This window comes from Hemibagrus wyckioides, linkage group LG17 (genome assembly GCF_019097595.1).
Source record: "Hemibagrus wyckioides isolate EC202008001 linkage group LG17, SWU_Hwy_1.0, whole genome shotgun sequence".
NCBI classification, from domain to species: Eukaryota; Metazoa; Chordata; class Actinopteri; order Siluriformes; family Bagridae; genus Hemibagrus; species Hemibagrus wyckioides.
In genome coordinates this window covers 4,765,753-4,779,775 of record NC_080726.1, presented here as the reverse complement: position 1 = coordinate 4,779,775, position 14,023 = coordinate 4,765,753, and the positions used below count along the sequence as shown (strand labels likewise).

Genomic DNA, 14,023 nt, shown 5'->3' with positions numbered 1-14,023 from the left:
AATTGCTAAGTAAATAAAAACACATTGCCTTCATTGACAAGATGTTTGTTTTGTCGTAGCCCCGCCCACTTCCCCAGTGAGTTTCTCTGTTATTCGGAGCAACCGCTGTTTTTTGTCCCGCCCCCATGACAGTGACGTTGCTACGGCAACCGTGTGTTTCCTAGACGGAGAGTTAGAAGTGGACCGGAGTTAGCGGTTGTTTATTAAACATAACTAAACTACTTCTACACGTTATAACCAGCTAGGTAGGTGAGTTTAATCCTAAAAAGTCTCCTATATAATATGATTTCTGTGTAGATGATCGCTGCAACCAGCTACATGTCAATTTAATGCACTGTTTTTTGGACCATCTTAGCGTTCTGGCTCCTTACATTATCGAGGAATTTAAAACTAATCAAGGATTTGTTCATCTCACTTTTACAGCAATTATAACTTTAATTTATTCCTGAACCAAACAATAAAGACTGTAATCTGTTTACAACAGGTTTATAACAGGTTAACTATCTCATACAGTTTGAGTACATTTTAATATAATCAAAAATAATCAGTGTTTATTTTAAGCCATCATCTAAAACTAAAACCAGTATTAAATATTGTTCTATCTATCTATCTATCTATCTATCTATCTATCTATCTATCTATCTATCTATCTATCTATCTGTCTGTCTGTCTGTCTGTCTGTCTGTCTGTCTATTTTTTTTTATTTGTTTGTTTGTTTTTTTAAGCCATCATCTAAAACTAAAACCAATATTTATTTATTTATTTATGTATGTATGTATGTATGTATGTATGGGAACTTGACTAGTCTGGACAGAGTCCTGACCTCAATCCTATAGAACACCTTTGGAATGAACTAGAGCGGAGACTGTGAGCCAGGCCAAAAGTATTGGGACGTTTGCCTTTACATGCACATGAATGTAATATGGAGTTGTCCCGCCCTTTGCGGCTATAACAGCTTCAACTCTTCTGGGAAGGCTTTCCACGAGGTTTAGGAGTGTGTTTATGGGAATTTTTGACCTTCCCTCTAGAAGCACATTTGTGAGGTCAGGCTCACATAATTTATAATATTATTATGAAAATAATACCAATAAATTGGATGAAACCTAATTTATCACGACTGAATTATGTTTAAAAAAAATCTGCATAAATTATTCTGTAAAAATAGTAAATAAATGGCATTAACTTTTTTGAACAGTGTCAATTGTTCGTAAAACTTTTTTACTTTAGTCAGCACAAAAAAAGAGAAAAATATATATTTTAAGCTTTCTGAGCTTTTCAACCTTTGTGATTAGATCTCCTATTTTTCACAGTGTAATGTCTCAGGTATTAAAAGCACCTCCTAAGTTTCTGCCTTCTGAGTGGAAACATGCGAACCACGTGCACTTCAGGAGCGCAGAGGCCGAGCGAGTGCGCTCAGAGCGACTCACAGACGAGTGTAAGAGACTGATAGAGGACAGCGAGAAGTCGGTGAGACGCATGCAGCAGGATGCTAACAACCGGCTGGGTAACTTTGCCATCAGAGCTATCATTATTACTTTATTTTAGTATAAAGCTGCTGGGCAATGCCATGAGATATCTAATGCTGTGTGTGTGTGTGGGTGTGTTCCTCTCAGAGCAGAGACTCAAAGATATTAAGTTCTGGAGGCAGGAGCTGGAGCAAAAACTGCAGGAGATAGTGCAGGAGATCGAGCTGCTCCTGACTATGAAGAACCGAGTAGAGAGAGCTCTGGGGAGTTGCTCTGAGCCTCTGCAAGCCACTCTGGACTGTCTGAATGAGAGGTAAGGTGCTAATATGTCTCTCAGGGGAACATAAATCACCGCTCGCAATAAACTAGTTCAACCCTTCAGCTAGACCACTCTGAGGATGCTGATATCTGTGAGCATTTCTCAGGCAGAAGCGGGTGGAGATAGACCTCGTTCATGACGAGGTGGAGAAGGAGCTTCTGAAGGAGAAGGACGTGATCGAGGGAGTGTCGGCTCTCCTCCAGCGCACTCTGGAGCAGATCATTGAGCAGATCAGGTGAACCGGGAACTAAATGTCTTGTGTTGCGTGTTTATTTCTACGAATATGACTAAAAATGGAAGGGGAATCTGTGTTTCTGTTCGCTTACTCTCAATCCAGGCTCAACCGCTCAGCCAAATACTACCTGGAGAAAGATCTGCGGGATAAATTTCAGGCAGAACGTATCGATGATTTCTGCTCCCTGCTCAGCAGCACCACAGCGAGTGCAGAGGAACAGGCTGGAGCCGGACAACGTCCTGATGGAGGGTAAAATATACAGAGAAGTTCCATATTCACTACAGTAACTTGTTCCAGTCAGAATGCTTTAAATGATTTTAATGATCTGTACGACTAAATATAATATCAGCAGCCGGGAAATAACATTCTGTGGCTTTATTTTGGGATAAAATGGTATTCTCTGTATTTTTAAAAACAACCATTTAACTTTTTTATATTAAACGTATATTATATACTAAGTAATAAATAAAATAAATAGTAAAATATATTCATATTAAGTAATATCAAAGAAATCCTATACAGCAAATGTAAATAATAATAAAAACATAATAAAATTAATAGAAACAATCAGTGTGTACATACACATGCTAGAGTTCTAATATATAAAGTTTATACATGTGCATCCTTGTTATATACACTACATTGCCAAAAGTTTTGGGACGTCCGCCTTTACATGCACATGAATGTAATATGGAGTTGTCCCGCCCTTTGCAGCTATAACAGCTTCAACTCTTCTGGGAAGATTTTCCACAAGGTTTAGGAGTGTGTTTATGGGAATTTTTGACCATTCCTCTAGAAGCACATTTGTGAGGTTAGGCAGTGATGTTGGACGAGAAGGTCTGACTCAAGGTCTCCGCTGTAATTCATCCCTCAGGTGTTCTATGGGGTTGAGGTCAGGACTCTGTGCAGGCCAGTCAAGTTCCTTCATAATTCATAATCCCAAAACTCCAGAGAACATGTCTCCACTGCTCTACAGTCCAGTGGCGGCATGCTTTACACCACTGCATCTGACGCTTTGCATTGCACTTGGTGATGTAATGCTTGGATACAGCTGCTCTGCCATGAAAACCCGTTCCATGAAGCTCTCTATGCACTGTTTTTGAGCTAATCTGACGGCCACATGAAGTTTGGAGGTCTGTAGGTAGTGACTCTGCAGAAAGTTGGCGACTTCTGCACACTGTGCCCCTCAGCATGCGCTGACCACGCTCTGTGATTTTACATGGCCTACCACTTTGTGGCCGAGTTGCTGTTGTTCCCAATTGCTTCCACTTTGTTATAATACCACAGCAGTTGGAATATTTAGTAGTGAGGCAATTTAACGAATGGACTTATTGCACAGGAGGCAACCTATCACGGTACCATGCTTCAATTCAGTGAGCTCCTGAGAGCGACCCATTCTTTCACAAATGTTTGTAGATGCAGTCTGCATGCCTAAGTGCGTGATTTTATACATCTGTGGCCATGGAAGGGATTGCACCTGAGTTCATTACTTTGGAGGGGTGTCCCAAAACATTTGGCAATATAGTGTATTTTAGGTATTTCTTTTCTTTCTCATACCACAGTGCTGTTGAATTCTCAAATCTGATTGGTCAGAAGGAGATTAATTTTCAATATCAGCAACTCTGATGTAGTAGTGCTGTTTTAAAACCGATTCTATATTAACAGCTCACTCACAGGGACTCGTATGGTGGATGAGGTACATCATCTAAGTCTAATAATCAACGAGCTTAAGAAGGAAAATATGAAAACATATATAAGTGTTGATTTGGTGATTATTTTCTGTGAGGGGATGTTAATTAAGGTAGGAATCTCCAGGGTCAGCGCTCAGCTCGAATTATTAAGGAGTATAATAATACTAGTAAAAATTATAAATGAAAAATTGTGTTTGTTGCCAAATTGCTGTAGAAAAGGAATAAAACACTTGAGGTGATGCTGTTATTGGAAAACAATCAACTTTGGTTGATTGTAACAGTAACTCTGCTTCATCACAGCATCCTGTTGTAGATGGTTTTCCCATAACAGCATGCCTCAGGCTTTTATTCCTTGATTCTGTTCCTTTCTAAAAGCTGTATCAGTTCCTATAAACTCATCACTAGGACACGGTTTTGATGGTGTCACTTAATTATCAAAGAAAAATAATGCCGTGCGTCTTTAATTAAACATCTTCAAATATCGTGTTGTGTTGCTTTTCATTATTTTTCTTTTCAGACTCGCCGTGACTCCTCAGGAATGGGAGACGTTCTCTGACGTGAACATCGGCAAGGCCGAGAAGGAGAGGAATAACTCGGCATCTCTGAGAGCGCTGGTGGAGAACCTGCTGGCGCAGACGGCAGCAGACATGCGCAGGCAGCACGAGGCCACCGGCTCGACCCTGGAGCTGCGCATACACGAGACCAGAAGTGCCAAAGCGGCGCTGGAAGATCAGCTGAGCAAGGTGCACATCAGCCTGCACTCTTTACACACATACAGGACAAAACAACAGACTTTATGAAGACTATATACATTTTTAAATTGGATAAAAAATCTTTTGTGGGAAGCCTTCAACCTGGCCCTAAACCTTTAAACCTCATCTGACATCGTAAACTAGATCAGCGTAACTAACGACTGTTAATAAGCAGCTATGACTGCAGGTTAAGAATGATCACACTGTTGCTTGAAGCTAAAGACGGATTTGTAAATCTAAATAATAACTGCCTGTCTTTTTTAAAGCTGCTTGTGGAGATTGCGAACCAGGAACAGAACCTCGATGCTCTGAAAGTGGCTGTTGCTGATAAAGAAGGGCCAGTGAAGCTGGCCGAGACACGGCTTCACGCACGCCAACAGCGACCCAGAGCTGAGCTGTGTAATGATCACGCTCACAGACGCCTGCTCGCTGAAGTACAACAGCTTAAGAGCCACGTGTCCAGGTGAAAGACAGAGGAATACCACAGAGCTGCTTAATTGATTTGATTTAATTGATGATTTAGTTGGTTTGCTTCAAACCTCCAGGGTTCGGACTTTGATTCCTGTGTTTCTTCCTGGTACTCCGGTTTCTTCCCCAAGTCCAAAGACATGCATTGTAGGCTGATTGGCATCTCTAATTTGTCTGTATGGGTGTGTGGGGGGGTGACTGTGCCCTCTGATGCTCAGGGTGTCTACTGTCTTGTGCCCCGAGTCCCTGGGGATAGACTCCAGTTTCCATGTGGCCCTGTGTAGGATAAGTGCTATAGAAAATTAATGGATGGAGGGATGGATAATTTGGATGATGTTTTAATATGTTCTTGTTTCTATCATTCACATGGACCTGTACGATGGATATTACAATCTATTAATAAACAGATTAAAAACATTTATTCAGTAACACTTAATGGTGTTTATAATGTATATTAGACATAAGAACTAACCTGATTTGTAGATGTTTGTAGTAACAGTGACTCCTAATCACGCCCCCGTCACTGATTATTCTCCTATAACAGCACACCCCCAAGTGTCCAAATGTTTATTCCTTGTGTAAGGTGAAGTATTTTCCCCTGAAGCCCTCACACTCTTTGTTTCTGTGCATCACAGGCTGAAAGAGGGTCTGTCCCAGTCAGAGATGGAGCTCAGAGCCCTGACCAGAAGCCAGCTGCTCCTGGAGGAGGAGATCCAGGTCAAATCAAACTCGCTCTATATAGACGAAGTGATCTGCACGCAGCTCCATCAGCCAATCACCATTCACGATTTCTGAAGGAACTAAAACGACTCGAAAGAGATTGTACCACTATTAAATAGGAAATAAATCACCCACGAATGATGATCTGGTCCTGGCCTTTTTAATGCAATGTCTATAGGATATATCCAGTAAAGTCTTCTCATTAAATGGATATTTATATTTACATTTATGGAATTTGGAAGAGGTCCTTATCCAGAGTGATGAACAGAAGACAAACTGTTAGTAATGCAGGATTGTATGTTCAGTATGGGTTTATTATCAGTAATGAAGGTAAGTATTAACAAATCAAACACACTGGAAAGTTGTATAATCACAGGTCAGTGGCACTATTTGAAAAGAAATTTTAGTCTCCTTTCCTTCTGGCTTGCAAATTTGCTTCAATGAGCTTCTGGTTAAAGTCAGTCATCTCAGTGACCAGTCTCTTTTCCATTGACCGCATGGCCAATGCATTCAGCCTCTCCTGGGTCAGGTTATTGCTCAGAAAGGTTTTAGTAGTAACTCACTAAAATAAACTCTGGCTTATTTTAAGGAATAAGACATAAAACATCCCAAGGCATGCAGTTTTGGGAAAACAAATAACAACAACATGGTTTGTACCGAAATCTTTTATTGTGCTGATGTCAATCTGCCAACAGTGACACTTTTTTTTATTTCTTGAAGAATAAAAGAACAATTTTTTCTACAGCATCGTCTTTTACCAGCTACTGACTTTCCAGAATGCAATAAAAACAGAAACCACAGCATGTAACTGTACTTAAAGATCCACAGAAGCACAATGTCATCTTCACTGAAGTCTTTCCCTCAGCGCCGGATCAGAGACCATTCGATTCTTCCAAAGCCGTGACACGCGTCTCTCCTTTATTACCCGCTAAATATTTTCCTTCCACCATTAATGATAATGTTTTATTTCATTTATTTCATATATTTCATTTTAAATGCATAATGCTTGGCTTAAGTGAATTCAACTTGTTGCTATAGAAACAAGCCCATATTACACAAATTGTTTTAATGTAAACCATTTACACTACGGTCAGAGATGCTGCTATAGAGAATTAATCGATTCCTCTTGACCAATCAGAATCAAGAATTCATCTATCTATCTATCTATCTATCTATCTATCTATCTATCTATCTATCTATCTATCTATCTATCTATCTATCTATCTATCTATCTATCTATCTATCTATCGTTTATGCATTCGTTCCTGCATTACTTTTCCTAACCTTTCATTCATCCAAGTTCATCGACACATCTTCATTGTTTTTATCTGAAAACAGCACATAATATTTGATAAAGCTAATTTAAAGGAAAAAATCATTTTCAAATATAATAATGATCCTTATTTACTTTAAAATTGATCTTTCCAGTTGTCTGAAACACTTGAGTGAACACTTCTGGTTTATTAATATCAGTTCTGATGTCATCACCTGTGTCTCTGAAAGCGGCTCTGCATGCCAGGCTGCGAGGGAATAATTACGATCATTAATGTCTTAGAAAGAGAATAAATGTTGTTCTAAAACCTGCGATTATAGAGTGTAGGGTTATGTAAACGCTCACCACTTTGAACAGATTTATTTCTCACTTCTTTCCGCTCACATCCATCGCCTCGTTCACCTTTCTCAGACCTTCCACAATCCTGCATTTGTCCTTGAATGAGGAGAAAACACTCGTTTAAACACGTGTTACTTATTCAGCTCAGCAGTACTTTCTTAAAAATCAAGGGTTAAAAAAGGGTTTTCGCAGTGATGCCATAGGAGAACCATTTTTAGTCCCCCAAAGTACCTTTAAATAATAATAAAGGTCCTTAAATGGTTCTTGGTCAGGGTGTGTGGTTCTCTGAAATACCTCCAACATCCATGGGAATTTGTAGTGGCAAAAGGTTCTTTAGACTACAAACATGTCTATTAAAAAGAGTTCTTTTAAGAAAAATATACTGAAAGGTTCTTTGGGGAACTACCTTCTATGGCATCACTGCGAAAACCCCTTTTTGGTTCTTCCTGGAACCTTTATTCATAAAAGTATAGAGAACTATACTATACTATACTATACTATACTATACTATACTATACTATACTTTTCAATATAAAGAACCTTCCATGGATGTTCTTCCAAGGTTCTTCACAGAACCAAATCCCATGACCCCCTTTATTTTTAAGAGAGTACGGTGTGTTCAGCTATAACGTCAGGAAGTAAACGTACCTGGTGCCATTTCAGTGTGTTTACTGGCAGAGCGAGGTGACAGTACGGACAGGTGCTGATCTGATCCTGGTCTATCCATCCTGTTTTCTCATTCTGCTTCTTCTTCTTCTGCAGATTCGATAGTGAGAAGGTCGTGTCCGATTGGCCGACAGTCTGATTTCTCGAAGTGTCTACCATGTAGTCGAAACCCTGTGTGTGTGTGTGTGTGTATAAAGAGAGGGATTTTAATACCACAATGTAAATATATTTATAAAAACAAAAGATTATTTAGACAGAACCGTACCTCATCCTCCTGCTGAGTGGGCGCTGACAGATGCTTTACATTTCCATTAGTGGATTTAGCTAAAATAATAAAAAAAAAGGGGGATATTAAAAGTGGAAGATGAACCCCAACTTGAAAACATTTCTATAATGTGTGATGTGTATAATGATATACACTGATCACTGACAGGTGCCGTGAATAAGACACCTGGCACCTGTTAGTGGGTGGGATATATTAGACAGCAAGTCAACATTTTGTCCTCAAAGTTGATGTGTTAGAAGCAGGAAAAATGGACAAGTGTAAGGATTTGAGTGAGTTTGATGATGGACCAAATTGTGATGGCTAGACCACTGGATCAGAGCATCTCCAAAACTGCAGCTCTTGTGGGGTGTTCCTGGTCTGCAGCGGTCAGTGTCTATCATAAGTATCCTTTAAGTCCTGTAAGTCGTTTTAGCAGCAAAAGGGGGACCAACACAATATTAGACAGGTGGTCATAATGTTAAGCCCGGTCGGTGTATTGTGCAAGTCAACTGTCTTTATAATAAAACCTAATACAAATTATAATAATGAAAATTTAAAAGGTTCCATATAACAATTCCAAAATTGAATCAGCTGCCGTGATTGTAATATCTCTGAAATGTGGAATATCACAAAATTGATCATGATATCAGTATTATCTCGTGGATAACTCACTGGAATCGGTGCTAATTAGATCTGAAAACATTCATGAAGTTATTTACACAATAGCTGAATCGAGGCTGTGGGAGAAGTTTCTTCGAGTTAAACCGAGCTCTACAAAGAAACAACTCATTTAAGCAAACAATATCAATTTTAAGTAAAATTCTATTTTCATAAGAGATATATTCATACACAGTCAATAACATTATTCACACTTTCAACCAAAAGGCTTTACCAGAATATCTTTAAAACAATCAAAAATGTCATTTAAGACTTTGCAGTTATACTAAGGTTACTTAAAAATTTGCATTAATTGCAATTAATTGATTAAACCATTTTAAAAAGGATTTATTACAATTCCTGACATTTCAATTGCTAACTAAACAAAAGTAATTTTTATATACTATAATTATGCTAGTCAAATGATTTTTGATTAATTTGATTTCCAAAAAGATTGCAATCAAATCGACTACTTAATTTTTAGTCATTATATTTAATTTATTTAAAAATAGTAATTTACATAGAATAATAATAATAAATAATGACTATTATTATTATTATTATTATTATTATTATTATTATTATTATTTATTGTGGAAAAACATCTCACATATATTTGCTGCCAGGTAAATAATATATTTAATTTGTAATTTATTTTCATCTTTATTTTCATCTTCAAGAATGCTTTAAGCATCTATATAAAGTGAAATGTTTGTGCTACAGTTGTAGACTCCGACCCAAACACAGTGCAAAAATAATCTTAATTATAAATGATATAAATGAATTATAAATAATCTCTAGTACAAAAAGTAACAAACTGAACACTATTAATAGCCATAAAGTGACAAGTAGGAAATATTGCAGATAAAATAATAATTTATTATTATTATTATTATTATTATTATTATTATTATTATTATTATTATTAATTTTTAGCAATTAAAATATGATTGTTTAAATAATGTAAATGTTGTATGCAGTCAGAAAGAGATGTAGGGTGGGAGATATTGGACATACAGTAAAATATATTGTTTTTATTTTTGTTTTGTTTTTAACATACATAACTACAAACATTAAATCCAGCCGATAATAACGTAACCATAAACAGAAACACAAACACATTTGTTCTAACCTGTAATTTTTAACATTTACTATATACAAAATTAGTTTTTACATTAAACAGGATTTGTATTGTCTAATACTCGAGTGAGACGTGAAGCCCCTCAAAATATATCAAAAATCCCCAGACCTTCATCTGAGCTGATCAGACTGTCAACCAGAGACCTTTTATTACATTATAGACATGCTTTAACCCTGACAGAAACATTAGACAGAAGGAAATATATAAAATCAGACAGACTCACTATTAAAGTCGTCAGTGTTGCAGATCTGAGCGTGCCGGAGCTGGTCTTTCAGGATGACGTACTGGTTACAGTCCTGACAGCGTTCTGTCCGACTCCCGCAGGTCTCGACGTGCTCGTCCAGTTTACTCAAAGGCAGAGCCAGCTGACAAAACTCACAACTCTCCAGCCTCTCTGTGCATTCGTGTGCCTGAAAGGGGACACAGATAGACGCAAACACACCTCTGGATTATTTATTTAAGCTTCTTTCTACTCAGACTGAATGTACGGATGTGAAGTGACTGATAGAATTTACTTCATGCTCTGCTAGCTTGCATTTTTCCATCTTCGCATGGCACTGCTGACATTTGATCTGTAATGGAGATTTTTGATGAATGATGCATGATAGCATGTAACAATAAGCAGAGAAGATAGTGTAAAAAGTGTAAAGATAGGGACCAGAGTGTGCTGTTCCTGTCGATGTTCCTCCAGCTGATCCTTTGGCACCTGTTCTTCACAGTCAGGGCAGAGACACAGGAAACGCTGGCAGTGAGCTTCATGCATGGGAAGGTTCGTCTTCACCACCTCTTTATTGCTGTGGAGCGATGAAGAGTGAATATTAAACCAGCATTCTTACAGAAACTAAACTAAACCCTCACACAAAAACAAACACTAAAAATAATTAAAGTGAATAATAAAAACCGACGTCTATAAAATGCTCTGAAAACACATCAGTTATAAAATACAGTATTTTTGAATGGTATTTCTTCTCATTAGTGACATGGAGAAAACTTGGGAAGTTTTATTCCACGGGTTTCTTTAAAAGGTGTTGGAAATGCAAATACAAAGAGATTTGCTTTTCTATTTGAATACACCAGGCTCCACAGGAGACACTGAGAAAGGATCACTGCTACTGCTATACCGATATGACAGAATCATAACTCGTAAATGGGAAATACGACTGCTTTCCCATTTGCAGTTTGTCAGATGTTGTACGTTATTACAACAGGGATATGATTTGCAATTTCATTGGAATCATGTCACGATTTATTCATCTGGGAATAGAAAACACAACTGCAAATGCGATTTGGAATTAGTTCTGAACAGAAGCCGGAAAATACACTTCCGAATTTGAAAGCGTTTCTACTGCAGAGTTAACGATATCATCAGTGGACATGGCAAAGGAATTCATTTTGAATTAATATAATATTTTAACTTAAATGTGAAGATGAAGATAAAAAAGGAAGAAGAGACACCAGTTTCACTTTAAGGTCTTTTAACCAAGCTTGTTTGCTGAAATAAAATAAAATAAAATAAAATAAAATAAAATAAAATAAAATTAAATTAAATTAAATTAAATTAAATTAAATTAAATTAAATTAAATTAAATTAAATTAAATTAAATTAAATTAAATTAAATGTCCTTATTGTATCTGAAATATCACTTATTTAATATTAATTGACTGATTAATTAATGCACCCAGCTTCAGACTCGTGCCTTTGGCTGAATCACAGCCGTGCTGATGGTCAGTATAACCTGTGCTCTTGCTCATTACTTAATTCTTTAATGAGTTTCAGGATGGAATTTTCCTACAACTTTAAGACTGTAGCTTCAGATTTTTATTCCAAATTGATTCAATTCAATTCAATTGATTCAATTCAATTCAATTGATTCGTCTAGCGCTTTTAACAATGGCCATTGTCGCAAAGCAGCTTTACCAAAGTATAAAAACAGAGAAAAATGATAAAGTTTAAAGTTAAGTAACTATTTATCCCTAACATTTATTCCTAATGAGAAAGCCTGAGGCTACGCTGGCAAGAATGATATGAGGAAGAAACCTTGAGAGAAACCAGACTCAAAAGAGAACCTGATTATCCTCATCTGGGTAACACTGGACAGTAAATAATGTCCTTTCTACAAACAGCAACCTTTTGAGGAACTAATAGGTCAGTGTAAGTTCTGAGTTCATTATAGACTAAATAAGCAGAAACATACACAGTTCCACTTCGATAACAAGCCATGATCAGATGCTCGGATGCCAAGTCTTTTGCAAATGACACTTTTTATAATAGTTCACGTCCTATCCACCAGGTGGCGCTGGAACAGCATGATTTCGGCAACCTCCAGCATTTAACTGAATATGGACTGTTGTTAAGGTTTGGGTAGTATAGTTGGAAAGCACATAGTTAATCCTAATTCAAATAAATAAACCATGATACATTTATTAGCTGTTGATTTTCTAGTCTGTACTCCTATATACATGCCATGAGTCGTGATCAAGGAATTTCAAATAGTTTTCTCACTCCAAAATGTGTCAGTGTTTATTTTTTCCCCCAAAACATATAGTAAGCTATGGACATGTTCATTTAACGATTATTATTTTAGATTTTTTTTTGAGCATTATACAGTAAAGTATAAGTTATTACACTGAGATCACACTGAAAGTCATTAACGTCTAACATGTCTTAGAAATGAATGAATGAATGAATGAATTAACTTGTTCTGGTTGTTTGTGCTTATTTTATTTTATTTTATTTTACATTTTATTTCCACGAACACGTATGAACTGAGTCTCTTCTGTAGGTTGTTTATTTATTTATTTATTTATTTACCTATCTATTTATTTTAACATATTTTAACCTATATTATTGCATTTTATTTGAGAGTTTCAGAGACTTTAAGATGTTATAAAATTGATGCTTATTTTATTTTTATTTTATTCAGTCTGAAGTTGTTTAGAAAGTAAACTTTACCTCCCTTTCCTCCAACACTTTCGTTTTCTTTTCACGCTACAGGTGACGTCACTAAAATGTTGTTTACTCGATCTGTTTACATTCACGGTAAATTATGTTTAAATGCCAGATATTAACTTATTCTGAATTCAAAACTGTAGATCAGTAATCATATAGTTCATGACGACCACGTTAAATAAAATCTATCTTCCTTAAAATCCGCGTCCAGTTCCTAGGCAGCGTTCAGAAAGCGACAGCGGACAAAAATCTAAACATAAAACATAAACCAGCCCATAAATAAACTTTATTTATATTATACACCTTATATACATGTACATATAAATATAGTAAGAAAATATCAGCTTCACACTCACCAGTGGCTGCAAACTTCCATCTCTTCTTTAGGGTCCATTCTTACTGAGGGTTTAATCCGGATAAGTTTCACTTGTGTGAAATAGAAAGCGTACCAAACTTTCCGTACGCATGCGCAGTTGCACTTTCAGCCCTAACTACTACATTGATAGACCCTAACCCTATTATACGTTTTATTTACGCTTCTAATGTCTGTATAGATGTAAAGACTTGAATTCTGAGCACAAGTCAGTATGGCCTACATTTTGTTCATTCATTTGTCCAACTTTAAGAACTTCATCCCAGGTCAGCCCATCCCATTCAGGGTTCACTGTTGCATTCCCAGGGGCCTAGGTGGGAATAGACGCTGGAATACTAGGAACACTAGGCAGGAATACACACTGGAAGGGATGCAGTACATCATAGATCATCATGCATGCACCAGTTCTAGCTAGAGGTAAATTAAAGTCTATAGCATAAACCTGGAGATATGGTGCCAGGTCAACAATCTCCTCCTGAACGTCAGCAAGACTAAGGAGTTGATAGTGGACTTCAGCACCAAGCAGGAGAGGAATTACCAGCCCCTGACTATCAAAGGGACCCCAGTGGAGAGAGTGGACAGTTTCCGGTACCTAGGTGTTTACATCATGCAGGACCTGACATGGTCCTGTCATGTCAACACGCTGGTGAAGAAGGCCCGGCAGCGTCTTTATCATCTTAGACGCGTAAGGGACTTTAAACTGCCAGG

General features: G+C 37.2%; 2 protein-coding genes across 3 annotated transcripts; one reads left to right on the top strand and one right to left on the bottom strand.

Annotated features, from left to right (window-relative positions):
• The first annotated feature begins 97 nt into the window (after window positions 1–97).
• Window positions 98–5,792, top strand: tekt1 (tektin 1). Of its 2 annotated transcripts, none has more exons than XM_058413849.1 (8): window positions 98–249; window positions 1,311–1,504; window positions 1,614–1,779; window positions 1,892–2,020; window positions 2,123–2,269; window positions 4,229–4,454; window positions 4,730–4,926; window positions 5,567–5,792. In XM_058413849.1, the coding sequence occupies exons 2-8, from the start codon at window positions 1,315–1,317 to the stop codon at window positions 5,724–5,726; spliced, it is 1,215 nt and encodes a 404-aa protein (XP_058269832.1). In that variant the 5' UTR covers window positions 98–249; window positions 1,311–1,314; the 3' UTR covers window positions 5,727–5,792. The 2 variants fall into 2 exon arrangements, with proteins under 2 accessions (XP_058269832.1, XP_058269833.1); XM_058413850.1 differs by having other exon boundaries at window positions 115–245.
• Window positions 5,793–6,854: 1,062 nt separating this feature from the next.
• On the bottom strand, window positions 6,855–13,446 carry xaf1 (XIAP associated factor 1). Its single transcript, XM_058413851.1, has 8 exons — window positions 13,299–13,446; window positions 10,651–10,786; window positions 10,508–10,564; window positions 10,216–10,402; window positions 8,195–8,253; window positions 7,912–8,100; window positions 7,270–7,359; window positions 6,855–7,171 (listed from the first exon to the last, which is right to left on the bottom strand). Exons 1-7 carry the CDS (start codon window positions 13,334–13,336, stop codon window positions 7,291–7,293), a joined length of 735 nt encoding a protein of 244 aa, XP_058269834.1. The 5' UTR covers window positions 13,337–13,446; the 3' UTR covers window positions 6,855–7,171; window positions 7,270–7,290.
• Window positions 13,447–14,023: the final 577 nt, after the last annotated feature.

Excerpts from the sequence above, each read along its gene's own strand:
- tekt1 (XM_058413849.1), top strand. The coding sequence starts at position 1,315 with ATGTCTCAGGTATTAAAAGCACCTCCTAAGTTTCTGCCTTCTGAGTGG. Across the intron at positions 2,021-2,122 it reads CAGATCATTGAGCAGATCAG|GCTCAACCGCTCAGCCAAAT; the intron begins GTGAACCGGGAA and ends CTCTCAATCCAG. Across the intron at positions 4,455-4,729 it reads TGGAAGATCAGCTGAGCAAG|CTGCTTGTGGAGATTGCGAA; the intron begins GTGCACATCAGC and ends TCTTTTTTAAAG.
- xaf1 (XM_058413851.1), bottom strand. The coding sequence starts at position 13,336 with ATGGACCCTAAAGAAGAGATGGAAGTTTGCAGCCACTG. Across the intron at positions 10,787-13,298 it reads ATGGAAGTTTGCAGCCACTG|CAATAAAGAGGTGGTGAAGA; the intron begins GTGAGTGTGAAG and ends ATCGCTCCACAG. Across the intron at positions 10,403-10,507 it reads GCAAGCTAGCAGAGCATGAA|GCACACGAATGCACAGAGAG; the intron begins GTAAATTCTATC and ends GTCCCCTTTCAG.